General features: G+C 41.3%; 1 protein-coding gene across 2 annotated transcripts; it reads left to right on the forward strand.

Annotated features, from left to right (window-relative positions):
* Positions 1 to 1,624: 1,624 nt before the first annotated feature.
* Positions 1,625 to 19,700, forward strand: Papst2 (PAPS transporter 2). 2 transcript variants are annotated; one of them, XM_065443985.1, is made up of 8 exons: positions 1,626 to 1,937; positions 2,006 to 2,127; positions 2,216 to 2,370; positions 3,662 to 3,769; positions 8,155 to 8,252; positions 10,491 to 10,583; positions 15,434 to 15,615; positions 18,656 to 19,700. In XM_065443985.1, the coding sequence occupies exons 1-8, from the start codon at positions 1,791 to 1,793 to the stop codon at positions 18,768 to 18,770; spliced, it is 1,020 nt and encodes a 339-aa protein (XP_065300057.1). In that variant the 5' UTR covers positions 1,626 to 1,790; the 3' UTR covers positions 18,771 to 19,700. The 2 variants fall into 2 exon arrangements, with proteins under 2 accessions (XP_065300058.1, XP_065300057.1); XM_065443986.1 differs by lacking the exons at positions 3,662 to 3,769; positions 8,155 to 8,252 and having other exon boundaries at positions 1,625 to 1,937.
* Positions 19,701 to 20,753: the final 1,053 nt, after the last annotated feature.

Raw genomic sequence — 20,753 nt, forward strand, 5'->3', positions numbered from 1 at the left:
GTCATTGAGAATTAGGCTGGTGGAAAAAGCTGAAGTAGCTCTGCCTGCTCACTTGTAGAATTATTATATTAAAAGCACTCATTATTATAACTATAGACACTATATCATATACACTGGTGTAGCCGTAATTAAATTACTTGTAGAATCCAGTCACTTAGGCAATCTCACAGCACAGGCTGCAGAAAATTACTAAAGTATAGCTTAAACAAATTTGCAAGCTACTAAACAGGATTTAGATAAGAAAAATTACATGCAGAGTAGTATTAAATTAGGGTGCTATTATGTTACATTATGCAGCAGCAATAATAAAAATGTAAGTGCAGCAACTTTATCATACTATACTACTACTCATCTCGCAACATTTGTTTGCAGAAGTGATACTAATGCAACAATTTACACTATCGTTAAGTGCAATATGCACAAAATAAAAAGTGCATGTCCATAAAAATGAGCACAATGAAAACACATCATTAGAACAATTGCTAAGAAAATATAGTTACCCTTTTCCTTCTTTGAAATATGCAGCTGTGAGATGTGCAAGTATGTTGTACGTTAATCTGGTTAAGTAGAATGTTTTCATCGCCCTACTACTGAAATACAACTTTATATATATATATATAGTTTCTAGTGATACAAGATTTCATGACGGATTCTTATTCCTGCATGTATTTGTCTTTAAACCCTTTTTTCTTGCAAGCTGTGATGTTCCTATATGTACAGCCTCATTAGCACAAACTTCATTTAGTAAGTCAAATGTGGTAATGTTATTTTGGGCATCATTTTCTTTTCAGCGAAGAGCTATCATAATTGGGCTATCTAAGTCTGAAAACTGAGGATAATGCTACAAAAAGAAAAATGTAAGCTGTGATGACGCAAGTTTTTTCATGTACGTGGGCGTGTTGCATCAATGAAAGTATAATGCTTATCGTAGTGCGAAAGAATGAAGACAAAGAACAATATAAATGGTGCATGGGTTAAAAACGGAGCGGCGTTTTCTTTTTTTCCTCCGAATTTTCTTTTGTGTGGAACACTTTAGGAGTTGCATGATAAAGAGAGAGAGGAAGGAAGGAAGGCAATCAACTTTATTCGAGGTTCTGCGGGCCACGAGCTTTGGGCTCCCATGGAGTGGGCGTCTCCCACGACGGAACCGGGAGGTTTTTCCCGGAGAGAGAGAGAATAAACTTTACTACGTAAGCCCTTTTACAGTCACGAAAGAATATGTGCCAGGGACATCGGTATGTATGTTCATGGACACGTACGGTACATGGTCACGTACCGTACAGATATTTCGTTCTCCGTTATAGCTTCATATATTTATGTGCTCGTGGTTATGGTCGGGCTGACGGCCCTTTAGAAAGAGGTGGCGCCACTTCTTATATGGTATTTATCCTTGTTTGTTTGGCCTCTACTTATGCTCATACCCGTGCATTAGGATTGCCTATTCGGATTGAAATATTAAATGAAGACGATTAGTAACGCAAAGAAAACAACTGAAATAATGCCGTACATGTTAAAGGTCACAACAACAACTGAATTATTTACATATATAAGCAATTTCATTTTCATCGTTCCGTGCAATAGAAGCATGTGTTCGGTAGCGCCGCCGCACCGCGCCGCTTCCGTTGTAGCAGCTGTGTTGGTCCAGTACCCGTGTTGCGAGCGCAAGATTTAACTAGCGTCAGCTCCAATTTGACAAGGTCGCGTGTGCGCAAGGAACTGCCGTCACTGCTCCGAAGCGTGCTAAATATATATACGTATACATACGCCGCGCGCCACGGCGGCGATAGAAAATGGCGCCCCACGCAACAGACGTGAAGTTTCCCCGTAAGCATGTCATACTGTGCTGCCTAGTCTTAGACTCATTTTCCACATGCACCCAGTTTGTCATTTGCGCGGCTGGCATCATGACCGTATTCTTGGGATACGGATACACGCAGGTGAGCTATCGCATCGACGCGTCGGACGCGTCTTGGATTGCCGGGTCGAACGCTTTCTCTCTTTGTAGGAGCTCATGTTTCACATCGAAGGATTCAAGCCGTACGGTTTCTACCTGACGTTTGTCCAGTTCGTGCTGTACAGCATTTTTTCGTTCGTCGAGCGGAAAGCACGGAAGGAGAGCGGCCGCACGTAAGCCATGCACTTCACGGCACCGTTTTTCACCCGTATCGCTTCGGCGCAGCGTTGCCGTTCACGGGACTGTCTTCGCCGTTTTCAGAGCGCCCCTGCGAACTCACCTATTACTATCGGTGCTGACTGTGGGCACCATCGGCCTCTCTAATGCATCCCTGGGTTACCTAAACTACCCGACCCAGGTTCTATTTAAGTGCTGCAAACTAATCCCGGTGCTGCTGGGTGGCGTACTCATCCAAGGTAAAATGTTGCCTCGCTAGTTTCGCATGGCTGATGGTGACGCTTGCTTACGAAACCGAAACTGAGATGTCCGCAACTCCCCGTTTACTGGATTTGTCGACCGACACCTTGCTATGGTGCATGCTAATTTCGTTCCACGAATAAGAGAACGGTGCATCGCGGTGTTTGTTTTTCTCGGCGACCATCGTTTGCTTAATTTGCTTGCCTTAAGATGACGTCTTTAATTGTTTCTGCCGTGTTTCTGTTACATGCATAAGTGACACAATTGCCACAATCTTAGTTACTATAGCTGCTTTTAATTTGCTTTTCGGTTTCCTTTTCATTTAAAGTGGAACATGCTTTCGTTAACCATAAATAACTTTGCTCTTTCTATAAGGGCACATTATATTAGTGGTCACGCGCGCACACACACACACACCAGATTTTTTTTTTTTTAACAGAAGAAGTACCTGCGGCATATATACACAAATCTACTTGTTGAGCTTTGTTCTAGGAGGCTGACATTACTTACAATAGAAATGAAAATGCATAATTGACTCATTAACAAAATTTCACTAATCACCTTTTCAACTAGTTACACTAGTGCACACATTAATAAGTACACAAGCTGAAGCCAGTGATTCCACAAGGAACATACACTCAATTGGAACTAATTTTGAAACTAGTTCTAGTTTTGAGATAAGCATTGTCAAACTTGTAGTAAACATGCACTGTTCCACTTTTCTAACGAAATGCCTTTTTGTACATAGATGACAGAAGCTAACAAATGACTGGAACAGCAATGCATTTTGTCACAAGCTTTGGGAAGGCATATTTCAAAAGTGGTGTCATCCTCGGAACTCATTCCAAGCAGATATAACTTTCGAAGTCACCAGCTACAATTCGTAAATTGCAATATGCACTGTAAGATAATTAGGTTAAATGTAATTAACAAATTACACTAATTATTGCAATATTCATTTTAATTTCTTGTGTAAACAATGTCCACTTCTGGGGATAATCACACTCAAGAAGTAGAATTGTGTTTGCAGCAAGTGACATTTAAAAATTCTGTTAATGATAAAAAAAAAAGACCGTGTTTCTGCTGTATATATAAACTCCAATTCTTGGGCATGGGGAAGGCAGAAGATAGAAATTCAAGACAATGAGCAAAACGAGAACAAAGGTTAAAGCAGGAGCCAACGTTTCAACAAGTGGACTTGTCTTTTTCAAGGCGACATATGCTTCCCACGACACAGTTTTTAAGCATGCCACAGTAATGTATGTATATATATAAACATTTTCTTCCTAGGAAAGAAGTACAAGAGTCTTGACCTGCTAGCTGCTGTTCTCATGAGCATTGGACTGGCTGCCTTCATCCTGACTGACAGCAAAATATCGCCAACATTTTCATTTATAGGCAAGCATACATCACTTATTCATCCTGTTCACAAAAAAGATTTGGTGCCCGTAAGAATAATGCAGCTCTATGCATCTGCTTCATGCAGCATGCTAATTTTTCAAGGCTCTGTGCAAACCAAAACAATGTTAGCGAGCTTTAGCATAGCAAAGACCACTGCACTGCATCCACTGCATGTGATCGCATTTTGCTACGGTGTGATGTACTGTCGCACTATAAAAACATTTGTGTTCACTTTGGGGCACAAGATATGTTACCACCAGCTCTACTCTACACATCTGTGTCTTTTTGTATTCTTATGTATGTCTGTATGTCTCTTGTATTCTTATGTATGCCTGTATGTCTCTTCTGTGCTAAAGGGCCACCTAATGAGAGTAGTGTTATGACGCACGTTTGTTCCTTCACTGTTTTGTTATTCTCACTCCTGATGTAAATAAGTTATGTTGGGCTGTCAAAGAAAAATGGTTTGCGAGCGCATTTCTGCAGGAGATTTTTGTATATTGTCACGTGGTAGTGACGGTGAAGAAGGCAGCGAAACTGTGATTAATGAAATTAGCGTTTTATTGGGCGAACTTGTGCCCTCAAAAAAACAGGCTACACTCAAATACACTCGGCGAAATACGGCGAATACACTCGGCGAAATACGGCGAATACACTCGACGATCAGCAAAAATCTGACACGCAGGTCAAGCGCGTCGGCTTTTATACATCAGTCGTCGAATGTTCCAGAGTAATCGCTGGGACCCGCGTGTCTTCCACAAAGTTCTACATTATTCGCGTTGCGCATACATGCAATCAGATTACACAAGGTTCGGTCACAGACAGTGGATTGAACCATCGATAACATTCCAGAAACTTCCTATACATGCAGGCGCGACATATGCTGTGCGATAACATGTGTGAGGCGGTGAAACGTGGTCGCCCTACAATGATAAAGAAGTACACTTGTCAAAATCAAGGGTCATTTGCAGTGTGTCATAGCTATGAAGTTGCTCTGTTGTTGGCAAAGAATTTGCAGCGAATTGTGCTACAAAATCAATGTGTATGCCAATGCTTTCATGAGCAGCCAACAAGGTCATACCGAACAGCCATGCTTGTAATGTCTATGATTATTATGAGTGTTCAAACTGAAATATTTTCTAACCACATCAAATACTTCCAATTTATAAAAAAGAAAACAGGTTTTGCGGAGTCTATACTGCTGCAATATGCTATCTGATGCATCTAATGCTGTAAGCAGCTGGATGTCATCAATTCAAAAGTTTGCAATAAGAAACAAATAAAAGTACTAACATAACACGTGCACCGTGATAATTACAGTAATGAAGAAAGGGAACACAGCATGCCACAAGATACTTTAGTAGAGTGTAAAGGTCACATTGAAGGAGATTAGATCAACACTACAGCACTGCATGCTATTTGAAGGAATCCAGACGGGGTGAGATATGCTAAATAATAAATTGCTTTGCTTAAATCGGGGCAGCAGATTCGTAAGCTGCCTAATAAGGCAAGACATGTCTGCTTAATGGCTGGTAACTATTGTGCACATGTGACTTCCTCCATGTGCTCGTTAAGGAACTTGTTCATCTGTGCAGCAACTACAGTTCTCCTGCAGCAGAATAAGTCAGTAAAGTCTCCACTTATATCAGTCACTTTCCCTGCGAACTGGAAAAAACTGTTGTTTTTCCTTATCGTAGTCAAACGAAACGAATATTCAACATCAAATAGTAATTTCTGAAATTGAAAACAAGTCAAATAGAAGCAACTATTCGTATTTGAAATTCTGAATACTTGCACGCCGCTAATCAATCTACATTGAATTATACAACAAATCGAAACATCTCAATAATTCAATATAATCATATGTCATAACTGAGTCGTCTAATACATTTAAAATGTAGGAGCCCTAGCCTGAATCCGTACATAAATGTTTAAGCTGTGGCAAGGGGCTGTTTCTTTAAACCTTTTCACTGTCTACAAACAGGCGCTGAATAGCTTTCAGTTTTTCTCATTGGCATAGCCTACTAAATTTACTTGGCAAGACAAGGATGAGTAGCAAGAGTGTGTTAAAACAGAAGCCCGTTAATTTTCAACACATTTTCACTGGACTTAATCACAGTTTTAGAAGTTTGCCATAAGTTATGTGAAAAATTATAGGTATTAGTCTTGAAGCATTACCCTTGTACTTTTGTTTGATGTTAGAATGTAAAAAGAGCTTTTTCGTAAGTAATTTTACCAGAAGTGTCTTGAAGCCACAGGCTCGCTTCTGTCATTACATAGGCCATGCCATCTGTAGTTTATACTGTATACACTTCAAGTAGTGCCTGCACTTGTGTAACAGCAGCACTTCCAAATTAGCTCACAAAAATAAAAACAAAGAACATTTAAAAGAAAAAAAAATAGGCATCACCTGCCTGATTTAGGCTAGTCTGTGTGTTGCATTTGTACCTTGTTGTGGAAAGCTTTAAAGTCGAAAGCATATCTACTACTAACTTACCTATTTTTATTGTTTGTTCTTCAGTGGGTCTTTATCTGGGTCCATAGCCGACTAGGCTAGCAAGGGACTCACTACAAAGAGGAAATTATAAGAGATTTGTTGCAAAACAAAAATCTAGCACTATGGACGGCACTGAGGACCAACACACTCAACGGTATCCATGAGTGTGCTGCCATATCGAGCCTGCGCAGCAGAAAAAGCTACATTGGTCAGGACTAGACATGCACCAGGTACAAAGGGATCACAGGGAATACGCATAGCCAGAAAAATGGGAATGAAATGACCCACCCCTATGCAAGGCTTGCACCTCATTAAGATTGCACCTCGTTAAGGTTGTGGAAAACAAAGTACGGCCCTTACATGACTGTATACATTATGTTATGTTATGTTTTGTCTTTAAGAGATCAACGAGATATTGGTGGAAATGAAAAGTACCTGATTTATAGTGATAGAATCGAGCATGCTGTCCACAATTTAAGACAGGAATTCTAGTTTTAAATTGTTGCAGAAAGTTGTGAAAAATAGTAAGTGGCATGAACTGGCGGTGAAACCTTGGTATTTGAGATGTAGTTGATGAAATTGCTGTACTGTAAATTACTGCTGTAAGGCGGCTGTTATATAGGCAGATGTTATCTAGTGCCACATACTAATCATTTAAATTTGCAATGTTTGTATTACATGTGCACTTTCGCTTTATTCTATGCGTACGTTTTACAAAGTAAAAGGTTCACGCTAACAAACTTTTGAAAATTGCCATGCGACTAGCCACTCAAGGTACCTTGCGTGTATTCGCAGGCTTATTTCAAGCTCGCGAAAACACTTTTATGTAGCATGTACTGGGCAACAGAAAGGTGTATCAGGAATTTTTCATGTTGCTCTGCAATTTTCTCATTGACACTTTTAATCTAATTATAATATTTGAGAAGTTGATTAATCAAGACTAATTATGTAATTAGGTGGAATGCAACAAATCATCTGAGTATCTCCAAGCAATGGCAAGCAACATTACGTTGGTTCAGTCCAGCTACATGGCATTAGAATATTTTTAAATCTTGGTATATGATAGTTCGGACACCCTGAATATGAGCAAAGCATTTGGGCATAAAACCACGAAACTACTTAGCTGTTATTAAAGAAATAATTCAGCTTCTCAGAAAACATGAACTGGAGAAAACTTGGGTTGATAAACAAATTAATTTCTTACACCTAGGGCCACACTTATCTGCTTTCCACCAATCCCAACGTATAATTGCTATCGTGCTCACGTATCACTGTTTCCTGCATGTCTTCAGCATATGACTACATCCTCACCGCAAATTGAAAAATTGTGATAAACATTTTTCCACTGCATTTTCCACATTAACAGTATATGATTGGATATTCTTACTGGTAAACTTTCTGTTGCACTAAAAAGAAAAGACAGGTTACCATAAAAATTGGTTGTCTGTCTCTTAGTGGTTTCCTTTGCTCCTCTAGACATTGTGTCACCTGCCAAATAAACCTCATTATCATCATAATTAATATAATGTCTAATCTTATGTCTCATCACTATAGATGAACCATGGAATCATTTGCTAATGCTTTGCCAGAGTAAAAAGGTGCTATCCAACTGTATAAAAGAACAGCACAGAGTGGATACACTTTATGTAAATGAGCTTCTTACAAACATTCTATTTATCACATGTTCCTGTTTTCACACATGTACATCAGAAAGTACTAACCATGCTGCACCCAAATCTGGAAAGGTATTGTGAAATTTACACTCTTCTTTCACTCAGCCTGGTTTGGAAGTGCCGTGTTACATAAAGGACACTTCCTCGTTTCCACGTAATGGCTGCGGTGAGATGTGAATCAGTGAACCTATTCATTTCTTGTGTATCTGCTGCAGGAGTTGCAATGATATCAACAGCTCTACTTTTCGATGCTATCATCGGCAATGTGCAAGAGAAAGCAATGAGGACCCACGGCACCCCAAACTCTGAAATTGTGAGTTTTTGAAAGAATGCCAGTTTCTTTTTCCCTGTTTGCCAGCTTCAGGCAAATGTGCGTAAGCCAAAGAGTGGCAAGCAATGCAGAACCTTCACTTGACAGAGTGGGAAAGACTGGTGCAAACTTAATTCAGCAGTTTTTCCCCTACACTTTGCTGCCTGTGCTGCTTTCTATGTCCATGTTAGTTCCTTGGGGTTTTTGTTTCTTCTATGAACTTAGCTGTGACAGTGCTTTAGTGCTGGCTTATGTGTTTGCCCATTTCTCCTTTCCTTTTGTTCACGCATTGCCTGTGACTGCATATGCCTTACCTCTTCTGCAGTGTGCCCGTATAAGAGTAACTGTGTGTAAAGCACAAAAACACCCAGCTTTAATGTTGTTTGTCGATAAATTGAGCCTGTGCCTCTACTAATGCTGGCAGTATCAAAGTGCTTGCGTGACAATATATGTGCGCATGAGGGTGGCAATACTTCTAGAAAATGTGCTATACCTTACTGCTGAGTTTGAAGCAGTTTTGGAACTCTCTTTCTAGAATAGCCTTCAGAGTTGCCATTGTATAAGCCATGATGTCCCCAATGTCATCAAAACATCTTCCTTTTGAAACTTTTTTTTGAGCTTAGGATAATCGGGGACAAAAGAAGTCTCTTGCGGGAAGGGGTTGCAAGTTCTATAGCAAGTACGATAGGCGATCTAACAGAGTTAGTATTTTCTTCGCCAACAACTACGTTACAGACAGTGTGTGCAGGTGCATTGTCCTGATTCACCCCTTAGTTCTTCCCCTCTAACTTATTCCCTTCTTTCGACAAGCTGTTTGATTCATTTGTACGCTGCTGTTTTCTTCATAGAATCTTTGCTGTACATCTCCATTAACATCTCCTCTGTTTCACTCCCATTCCTGCTCATATGCACAAGAAATTTAATATTTGTTCATTGCTCTAACTCTAGCTTGTGTATTTTTATGACAGTATGTACACACAAGCTCAAACAAAAATGCATGCCACTAAGCACCAATCTGCTTCGTGTTGATGCAAAAACGTTATGAGATACTGAAATACCCCAAGATTATAAAAATCTTAGCTCTGCTTGTATATTATAGTATGTGGTGGTGACCTATCTAGGATTGTTAGACTTTGCATGATTGGCTCCTTTATACAAGCTGAGTGTCTACCAGGTGTTTTTTTTTTTACACTATAAAGAACTTTCACAAATTACCTGTGGTAAATAGCAGAATTCTAATCCTTGAACTGGACTGCTCAAAGAGTGGACATTACTTGCACATTAATCGAAATACATAATTAACAAAATTTCACTGATTACTTTATGGCATATATTGCAACTTATTAATTGTGACCTGTAAGATTGCAAGCCATATCCATTAAAAACAAATCCTGAGGATGGCACCAGTTTTGTGATATGCACTGTCAGCCGCTGCGGTTGCTTAGTGGCTATGGTGTTGGGCTGCTAAGCATGAGGTCGCGGGATTGAATCCCGGCCACAGTGGCCACATTTCGATGGGGAAGAAATGCGAAAATGCCTGTGTATTTATATTTCGGTGCACGTTAACGAACCCCAGGTGGTCGAAATTTCCGGGGTCTCCCACTACAGCGTGCCTCATAATCAGAGTGTGGGTTTGGCACATAAAACCCCATAATTTAATTTAATATGTGCTGTCGAACTTACAGTAAAGGTGCATTGTCATTCCGCTTACTTTTTCAACAAAACACTGAAACACAAATATATCTCTAACACAAACATATTACGTTGCGCACACTTGGACACTTTGTGACTTTTTTTTTTCTCTACTATTGTCATGCTACTAGCCATTTTCATTCTTATTTTCACTTTGTTTATCCCAAGTTTTGTGTGCACTATATAAAACATGCATTTTAGAAAAGCTTGCACTTTTGCACTTTCCTATTTTGCCCTGACCTTTCACAGTGGTTCAGTGGCCAGGGCAATCTATCTGCTGTTGAGAACAATTTTTGGGGCTGCCGCATTCCGATGGGGGCAGAAGGCAAAAACGCTCACTTAATTTGTATTTAGTTTACCTTAAAGAACCACAGGTGGTCTAACCTAATCTGGAGCCCTCTGCTACAATGTCTCTCATAAACCCACTGCTGCCTTGGGACGTTGAACCACACAGTGAAATTTGTTTTGATGGTTTATGTTGTCCTCTTTTATGTAATTGTGCTAACTTGTGGAAACTTGTACTTGCACTTGCCTGGCCTGTTACAACAGATGATTTTCTCCTACTCCATCGGTTCTGTGACCCTGTTTTTCATCTTGGCTGCAATGCAGAATTTGATCCCAGCTGTCGAGTTTTGGGCTCAGGTGGGTAACACTGCACCCTTTTTTGTTGTTTTTTATTTGCTCGATACCTAAACCTGGTGTGTACAGGGTGAACCGAAAACACCCAATGGTGTTTCGGAGCCGTAACAGCTGCATTCTAAAGAGGGTGGTGTGCAAGCATACTCAAGCCGTTAGTTTTGAAGGTACACGAAAATCAAGCATTAAGCGAATGTTTAGTGCTCCAAGGTCTTCAGAGTGTCACTTTTACAGAGAATGGAGTTACTATCATTGAGCACTGTCACTGTGATATAGCAATGTACTAGCTCCCACGACGTACGATTGGTAAACTGCTATGAATTGGTGATAATAAAAAAGGTAATCTTGCTGAATTGCAACATGAAAAAAAAAAGTTCCGTTTGGCCAATTAATACAATTTTTCCCCACAGAAGCACTCACTAATGCTAATTTATTCTCGCCACTTTGACGACTGTGTATAGGGAAAGAGAGATAAAAGCGAAGGAAAGACAGGGAGGAGGACGAGGACAAAATGTTTATTTGAAACCATAGGCACATAGTTTCTTCAGCTGTGGGAGGCGACGGTGGTTAGTCGGCCTGGAGCCCCTGCCTCCTGGCAGCTGCCTCTGCCATTCTGTGACCCATACCTGCTCATCTGGGTTGGAGCTGAGCAGTGCGGTCTCCCATTGCTGCGTCGTGGTAGTTTGCAAGCCCTGTGGACTACTGTGAATATGTATATTTGCACAGCCCCACAGTATCTTATTTCCATAGAACTGTATCTTCCGGACAAGGAGGTTAACCAGGGAATACGACTCTGGATCAATGGTTGGATGTTACGAGCATACCCTTTGAAGATGGCTTAGTGGCTGATGCCACAAAGATAATTATTTTTGCCTTTCTTCTATGCCTAATATTGGCCATGAAGACCTCTATTTGCTGCAGTGTGGCACGCTCTCTTTGTGGTCATCTGACTCAATGCTGGCAGTAGTGCCTGGCTGAGCAAGACTTCCAAGATAGCCAGTGCTGCATAAGGTGCAAATGTAAATTTCCCTGTTCATCTTGAGCAGTCTTGATGGCAGAAAAATCATCTGCTCTGTTTCCTTTACAACTTTTCCTGCTACCAAGTCATCTGCTGGCCTAAAAAGTTCCCGCAGAGCCGATCTCTCGATAACTGTCGAAAGTATTGTGATTAGCATTCAAGCAGTGTAGTGAAACATCGTCTTGCTGAAAGCATGCTTTATAATCTTTAGTGGTCATTCTGACACTTTGTTGCTTCAGCTGTATGCGACACACATTGTCTGCGGTATTGGTCTACTTTTCTATGATGCTCTCTTGGCGAGATCGGCCATGAGCATGACGGGATGACGACGACTGTTTGATGACGATGCAGTGATGACGCTAGAATGACATTGATGGAACGAGGAAGGTGATGTGTTGACAATGAAATTATGATTCTGAAATGATGACGGTGGTATAATGATGCTGGCGTGACGACGATGCAATGAAGACAATAGGATGAAAATCAGTGTATGATGAGGATGTCATTACGATGATTGCATCATGAAGATTGTAAGATAATGTGACAACGATGGTACGACAGCAAATGCACGACAACGGCAGCATAATCATGATTGAATGATGATAGCATGATTACGACAGAATTATGAAGGAGTGGCATGATGGAATGATGATGGCATGATGATAATATCATTACATTTCTCAAGTTGATGATGGTAAGAAGACAGCATCAAGAGTCGAATGATGAAGTTAAAATGACAGTGATTGAACGGCCACAACAGCATCATGATGACGACAGTACGACGATTGCATGACAATGCTAAAACGACAGCGACATGACAATGATGGGATGACACTCTTTAAGCGCTGATGATGGTAAGACTACAGCATGATGACAATGGTATGATGACGACTGCGTGACGATGACGCCATGAAGAGAGTTGGGTGATGAAATTATAATGATGATAGACTGACCACGATGGCATCACGACAATGGTATGATGAATATATGATGATGGCCGTATGACGTTGGCATGGCAATAGTGTGAGGACAATGGGATGATGGTGAGGCTATGGCAACAATGGTGTGACGACGGCATGATAAGAGTCAGATAGCATAGCTGGAGTGACGACAATGAAACAAGTGAAATGGTTTTGCAACAATAGTATGACGACGAATGCATGAAGAGTGTATGAGGACAATAACATGATGATGATGGCAAGACGAAGGGCATATGACAAAGTTGTAATGATGATAATGCAACGACCACAAGCACATACCTAGTGGTCCAAGCAATTGGGCAACTTAAGCCACTAGGTTGGTACAAGAGGTGTGATGACGACAGCATGACAAAATCAGATGGTGAAGCTGGAATGACATAACAATAGAATGACCACGACAGTATTATGGCCACAAGCTCATGTCTAGTTGCCCAAGCTAGTAGACAGTTGCTGGGCCACTGGGTTGGCAGGTAGATACTAGATAGGCTGAAAGTGCCCAAAGTAGGCAAATAATGCTAATTGCATGAAAATAAGTATGGCAAGGTTTCTAGAAGAGTAATCTAACATTCAAGGTTGATTCAATGTTTCTTTTTATTGTCTCTCTAAGTGCACGTCATAAAGAGCTCCAAGGTGGCCAAAGCTTACCTATACTCCACTTCATACTTAGCGGGCAATGCTGCAAAAGCTGCGCAGTCCTTGAGGTCTCACTGTGCGCATTAGGCAGTGCAGTTGGTTTTGATCTGCAACACATTCTACGAAATAACTGCTTCATCTTACAACTTGTCGACTTAAAGTAACGCCAAATCACATATTTGAGCGTGCTTGTGCTGTCTGCATCATATGCGACGCTCTATGTTTTGGTTGCGAGCCATTCGTCACAGTTGCTAATCACAGAAGCATGTCGTACCACTTGTTCGATGCTAAGTAGGCTCAGATCTGCACCACCTTCCATGTAATAGTTGCGTAACGTTTTGCAACATAGAAGTATGATACCTAATGTTACATCTAAAAACTTGAAGCATAAGTACATATTTCTTCCGTATGTAAGGCACTACTTTTGGTTGTGAATGCATGCATTGAGAGAACTCTCTCTGCCCTTTGTAGTGTTGCATGCTGTGTATGAAATGGGGCATAGTTGGCATAGACCCCTCCATTGTGGCATCCTTCATTCCTCACTGTGCCACTTTCTGACAATAAATCCTATTACTTACATTTGTTATTTAATTTATCATTTAATGTCAGTGAGCTAGCAAAACTGCTATCTTATAGTCTGCTTTACACCGTGAAGAAAACATGGTGTGGAATTTGCTCAGTTAGTATTAATGTTCTACATCTACTTAACAAGGACCTCCTTGCAGTAGAGGGTACATTCCATTGCCTTGACCTCCATCCACAGCCGGCAGGCACTCCTTCCCCTGCATCCTTCCATATCGTAGCAGGGTCCTCAAGCAACATTTGCGTCAAAACCCCCATGCCTTCTTTCTTCTCTTTCTGTGCAGTGCATTTCTGTAGTCCCTATTGCATGCTCTGGATTTCACAATAATCCCCGAGTTCTTAGCATTGCTGCTGACTGATTGCGCACTGCAGGTAGCACGCACCATGACAGCATGAGGCATTAGTTCACTCAGTACCTGCAATCGCTGTGGCAGCCACACGCCAGTGTAGCTAAAAGAAACACATTCAGCTCTCTCTTGTTTATATTTTGAAGATAATGTCTATCTTATTTTTCTTACTTTTTGATATCAGGTATGTGTTTCTGGCCTCTTTGTGAGCCAGTCCTTGAGATAGTGCACTCTAAAAATGTTGGCCAAACCCAAAGATAGCGCACTCTAAAACCACTCCCGTGGGTACATGCAGTCCAAAAATGTGGGCTGTTCTTGTGGGTAATGTAAACCAATCCCGAAGATAGCGAAATATAGAAATTGGAGCAGTCCAACGTTTCTTATACTCCCTTCACATGAGGGGCAACGCGATATAGTGCCATGAGCAGTCTCTCCACCCCATCCTCCCCCCCTACCCCAACCCATACAGTAAGACATTGTCTTTGATCAACTTCAGCTAGCCATAATACTTAGCCTGATTGCTACACAGCATCAGCAAATTTCGCTCTGTGTTATGATGATGTGATAATTGCAATGACACCACGTCCACATTTGGAGGCCAGCTTTAGGATCATACTACAGTATCTTATAACTGTTTCCCTACCTTTGTGCTCGTCAAGTGTCATCCTTTTATGTGCTAGTAGTTTTCGGTAGAGCTTCTACAACTTCACAAATGCCTATAAGTACCATATAAAGGTAGAAGATCAGTCAAGCTGAATTGGTAGAAATGCTGTGTGAAGCTAACAGATGTGTTACTGATGCTGAGTACAGCGTTTCTACAATAAATAAGCCTGGACATGTGAATGTGGCGGCAGTGCCAGTTCTGAAACATGGAACCCACTGCCGGGGTATGTCCTCCCTCCTTCATCCCTTGGTAACAATATATCGAAGACTAGTCAATAAAACAGTAAATAAAAGAATAAAACTAATAGATGATTGATTGATTGATTGATTGATTGATTGATTGATTGATTGATTGATTGATCTTTACATAGAAAAGACTGGCTTGACGGCCTATGTGGGGAATGGGGTAAATAGGAGGGAAAGGGGAAGATCACAAGCAACGGGCAATACCCGCTTCTAGTACAAAGTCCCAGAGGGACTGCAGCCTCGTGCGGGCTCGAACACCATTGTTGGGTTATTGTCCATTGTTTAAATCTAAGGAAAATGTAGCATGCTGAAAGTTTAATAGCATTTATTGCGTTGAAGTTGTATTCATTGAGTGAAATTCCTGTTCTTTTTTTCCCCACTCAACAGAATCCGGTGGAGACTTATGGCTATGCCGCCATATTTTCACTCCTGGGCTATTTTGGCGTCCAGTTGGTTCTAACGCTCATCAGCATATCCGATGCCTTTATCACCGTGGTTGTCACCACTTGCCGCAAGGCCATATCCATAATTCTCTCATTCATGCTGTTTACCAAGCCATTCTCGTTCCAGTAAGTTGTGATAATTTCTCTCTTCCCCAAACCTGAAAAGCACTACTTGCATGCGACGGGCCGCCCTTCTTTACTGGCTCGGATGTGGTTCAAATGCTGCTAGCCGTCTTTATAACTGGGATTGACCACTGAGCGCACAGGGTGGCGGCATCCCGGCCAATGAGGAAGGGCGGAAGGAATGAAAAGTGAGATGTATAGGCAGAAAATATGCTTCGCAATCTGTTTTCCAGTTATACATTTTAAACCCACTCTTGTACCTTGGTGTTACTTTGTTGACAAGGGAGGCCAGCAAGGCAGCACTGTTTGGAGCACATTAGACAACTATGTTGATGGACTGCATGAAATGGTAACTAGAACAGGAAGCTAAATGTTTACAGAATTGCCTTTGTGGTTGGGCCAATTAATTGTGAAGTTAATAAAGTGAAAGGAACAAGCATCATCCACCCGACTGTAGCACGAAGCTACAAAGGAAACCCATATAGATTTCTCAGAACGAAAGCTTTGCAGTTGAAGAAAAATTTGCCCTGGCCCGGCGATTGAACTCGGGACCAACGCCTCTTGGGGCAGTCGCTCCGCCACCTGAGCTAACCACAGTGGTGGGACAGCCATATGACTCTTTTGTGCTTGTCTTGGTGCAGGCAGAAGTCTGATTTGGCACAACAACAAAAATTTTTGGTGAAGTGTTCAGCATACATGTATACACCAGATATGGTCTCAAATTTAACTGAAATAGTTAATAAATATAGCAGAGCTGGCTCAATGTGCATAAACAAGACATTCTGGCTAGATTTATTAGTCTTTTATAAAATGGTTTTTCCTCAGCATATAATACACTATAAGTCCACTTCTACCATTAGGACTTGCAACAGGTATTCCGCATTGGGCATGCTTCAGGTGAGCAAGCAAAAAAAGTTTGCTGAACTAGGGCATGTCAGCGATACCGTGCTCTAGGACGTGCACAACTAAATCAAAGTCATAGTGGAGAAGTGAAGTTTCATCTAATGCGCCTTTTGCATAACTGTGCCATGGAACATGTGAAAGCTGATAAAATTACAACCGTGGAATCTGCTCTTATAGTCACACAGAGTTGCAAGAAAGGTCCTTACTCATAACCAAATTATATGTCAACTGTTAAGTATGCATATTACAAAATATATTTAAATTAGCATGACTGCCAACAACTATGCTAAGCAATGTGCGACCGGACATTATCCGAGGCTTCTTTCTGATCCGACATCCTCCTTGAGCGAGCTCCGTGCCACACTGGCAAGAGCAACTGCAGTGCAAAGTGCACAAATCAATAACGTATAGTGGCAGCGCATTGAAACATGGTGATGTTCAACGAAAAGAGAAATTCACCAAAAAGCACAAAAACAGTGAGTGGAGTCTGGAGAACCAATGGCATCGGCTATAGCTAGGGCTATGGTCACATCATTGACTTTCAGGGTAATGGTAATGACAACATGCTTTAGGTTTTGCTTTCAGTTTTACTACGAAGCAGCATCAATACAAGGAGGCTTGTGTTCTTATGTGCTTGAGCTGGCGAAGGCTTGGCATATTATACCACTAAAATTCCGTTTTGGAGCAGGTTCGCTCTAGGCACAATTTGGCACAATTGGCGCAGCTATTCTACCACCGTAACCAAGAGGCTACCAGATTGCAGAGCGTGGGTGAATTGACTGACAACTCGAGGCACAGGGACAGTGAATATGGCAAATGTACTGTGCAGAAGCCTGCAAGGTGTCTGCACAGTACATGTCTGCACAGCCTGCAAACCGAGCTGAGCTGATCTTACCCGAGCTAACCAGGGCCACCATCTTGTACGTGTTCGAAAAGCCGACATTCAGTTTAGTCTCACGCGATTGGCCTGGGTTGACCTAGGCCACGATATCAGTGCAGCCTGGACAATCCCGTGAGGCAAAACTGAAGGTCGGCTTTTTGAACATGTACAAGATAGCGGCCCAGGAGGAGCCCTCTTGGTCAGTTACAATGGTAGAGAGACCGTGCTGGAAAAGTGCAAGTCCCAGGTTCAATCTCTGAACCAGTATGAATATTTCTTGACTGCGAAGCTTTCTTTCTGAGAAACCTATATGGGCTTCCTTTGCAGCTTCGTGCTAGTTGGGTGGATGACAATTTTCCCTTTCATGATCCTTCCTCCACCTTGCTGGCTTCCACACAACTGATTTGCCGAGTGAATGCCTCCAACAAAAGAAGTGGGGTTTTTCGATCCTGATATTTTGGGACCAACTCATTTCCTTCTAGATGTGCAGCTTAATAGAAGATCATGATAACAGGGGGAAAGGTTTTTTTTACTTAGGTTGGCAAGCTTGTTCTTGTGGTATGTTTGACAGGCGCAGATTATGAAAGAAGGAGAAAGCGTGCAAGGACTTGGAGTGTCAGTGTTGAAGATCAAAACAGGAAGCCATTGTTGTAGCACATAGCCCACGAAAGTCGAATCTTATTATAAGTGAAGTCGCATGCGACACAAAAATATGTGCCTTCCTTATATGCAATGTCCGTTACAAGCACGCATTCGTTATATCTTAGCCTCGTTACAATGAAATCTCACCTGTTAAAAAATTCATTTATTATATCCGATAGTTGTTGTAAGCATAGTACATTCGTTACATGCTAGCCTCGTTACAATTAACTTGCATTCGTCACAAAATTACTACCTTTATAAACTAATATTCATTTTAAACATGCCCTGTTACAACAAAGTCACATCCAGCATGAAAATACCTGCATTATATGCAATATTCATTACATGCTAATATTGGGAAAAAAATAATTTATATTTAGTACTTCATTATATTTGATAATATTTTATGTCAAGGTTCGGCTATATGCAGTGGAAAAGTTGCCCTTGGAGTAGTTTTTGTTTGATGTGTTCCATTTTGCCACCACTCTGGTAACAGCCTTTGGGGGCAGCTCTTCTGTGTGTTGTTTTGTTTACCACGCGGTGAAGCTAATTTTTGTTTGCTCGCTTCACTAATAATTTCTAAACTGCCGCTTTGCATCTATTTCGCTTATACCACAGGTACGTCTGGTCAGGCGCACTGGTGCTTCTGGGAGTGTACCTTCATGCCTACAGCAAAAAGCTAGCAAAAATGCCACTACTTCCCCTCGTCAACCGGGAGAGACAATCTTCATGACCATGATTGCAGTAGCCGATAATCAAAATATCTAGTCAAAGTGGTGTAAGTGACTGGTGCATGAGCCGCATACCCATGGACTCGTGTTTTACGCTTCACAATGCCGTGATCTGCGTAGGAGCCCAAATATTAAGCAGAAGATTTTATTTACCGCATGTCATTCTTTTGTCCCTCTACATGCTTTCACTGTCTGACAGTGCATAGCTTAATGAAATGGATGATTTGGATAAGAGGGGTCTGTTGTGTCTAGTCATTTTCGTTAACCAAGGCCGCTGTGGATTGTAGCCTCTGCAGAGGTTTTGGTTGTAGCCAGGGGCCGCGCTGGGCAAGTTTGCTAGCACAGTTGAATGAAATGCCATGGAATAATAATAGCTGCCAATGGTTAGTCCTTACTGACAGCGTTGCAGGCTTTTCCCCTAACCTATTGCAAGCATATACACATCCTCTTGACAAAGGCTATGTTGGATGAAGAAATACATGGTAGTGAGATCTACTCAAGAAAGAAAATTTTAACGCGAAGCTTTCTTTACGTACCTTCCCAGACTTTTCCGACCATGGCTGCTGTTACTGTCTTGCTAAATAGGTCGCTCTTTAAAGAAAATTTGAATTACGTGCCGGATGGTGATATCGTACCTCTGTCCCCCAGCACAGCAGCCAGATTCTCTAACCATTAAGCCACAATTGCATGAATATGTACTTCGTGGCAACACAAACTAGATCTTTGAAATGATCGCCGCGTATGTCACATTGCGGTGCACGAGTGTGCACGCCAGTGTCCTTTATGCCATGTACACAATAATGAAATATGCAAGTTTATGGTATTTGACTAACTGCTTCATGAAAGCTTTGCTTCACATAGATTCCAAGATGTGCATTCGATCTGCATAATTCTTTTTTATATTAATTTTATTAAAGCATGTTCTTTGTGGAGTCTGGCTGATTTCGATACTGTGGTCATTGTCTGAGCTTGGGTTACTGAAGAGGTTACTCTCCTGTGTTTCTAAAATTAGTGTAGAGGTTAAAGGCCAGCTGCAAACAAGTTTGACAGCACGATAGGCCTATAGGTTCAGATAAGTGTAGATATAAAGGAGCCTCTGTGAAAATTTTTGTGTTCAGAATACTAGTAAATGTATTGTGAAAAATCTTGTGAGAATAGATGCTTTGGATACTGAAACTGAAAAACAAAATTTTGTGCCACCATTACAACTCACCAGGAGTGATGTATGATCCAGCATGGTGGGAATCACAGCTGCTCCTCAGCATGATGTCCAAGATTAGGTGGTGCCCGCGGTTAAAAGTGGTGAACTGAAAAATCTTGGAGGCGACGTGCTGGGATTTACGTCGTATTTGCTAACCATCAAATGCACGCATTTCCTGTTTACTATTTCAAGGCTGCTAAATAGAATATTGAACAATTGCCAACCCTGCAGCTTCACCAAGACTGCTTCTATAGTACTTATAACAAATTTATCAAAGTGAAATTGCAGTTGGCCTTTAAAGCTAAACAGCAATAAAATTTTGGACTGCGTATAAAGCCTAGTTTAACCTAATGTAGATATAGAGGAGCCTCCACGCAAATTTGACACTTGAAATATGAGCGGGAGGGTCATGAAAAGCTTGCAAAAATAGCTGTTTTTGAGCCCGGAACTAGAAAAACCACTGCCTTTACTGCTATCTGGAAGTGCCGCACGACCTCTGCAATCTTGGAGGCAACGTTGGTGCATAACGTGGATGCAGCAGCATAGATGTAGTGCCCACGACTGCCTGCGGTATGTTGGGACTTGTGTCATAGCAACTGATTCAGTGGTATATACTACTCATTTGAAATTGAGTGTGATAGCATGCCATCGGGGTGGGATAGAACATGCTGAAACAAAACAAGGCTCCAACCACAAAAGATTAAGTAAAAATAATTTTTTTTTTTCTTTGAACAGGGCTCTCATGTGGGAGTTGAAACGTTAGCCTTAATAAATCTTTTGTGGT

The sequence above is a fragment of the Dermacentor albipictus genome, chromosome 5, assembly GCF_038994185.2.
Source record: "Dermacentor albipictus isolate Rhodes 1998 colony chromosome 5, USDA_Dalb.pri_finalv2, whole genome shotgun sequence".
NCBI classification, from domain to species: Eukaryota; Metazoa; Arthropoda; class Arachnida; order Ixodida; family Ixodidae; genus Dermacentor; species Dermacentor albipictus.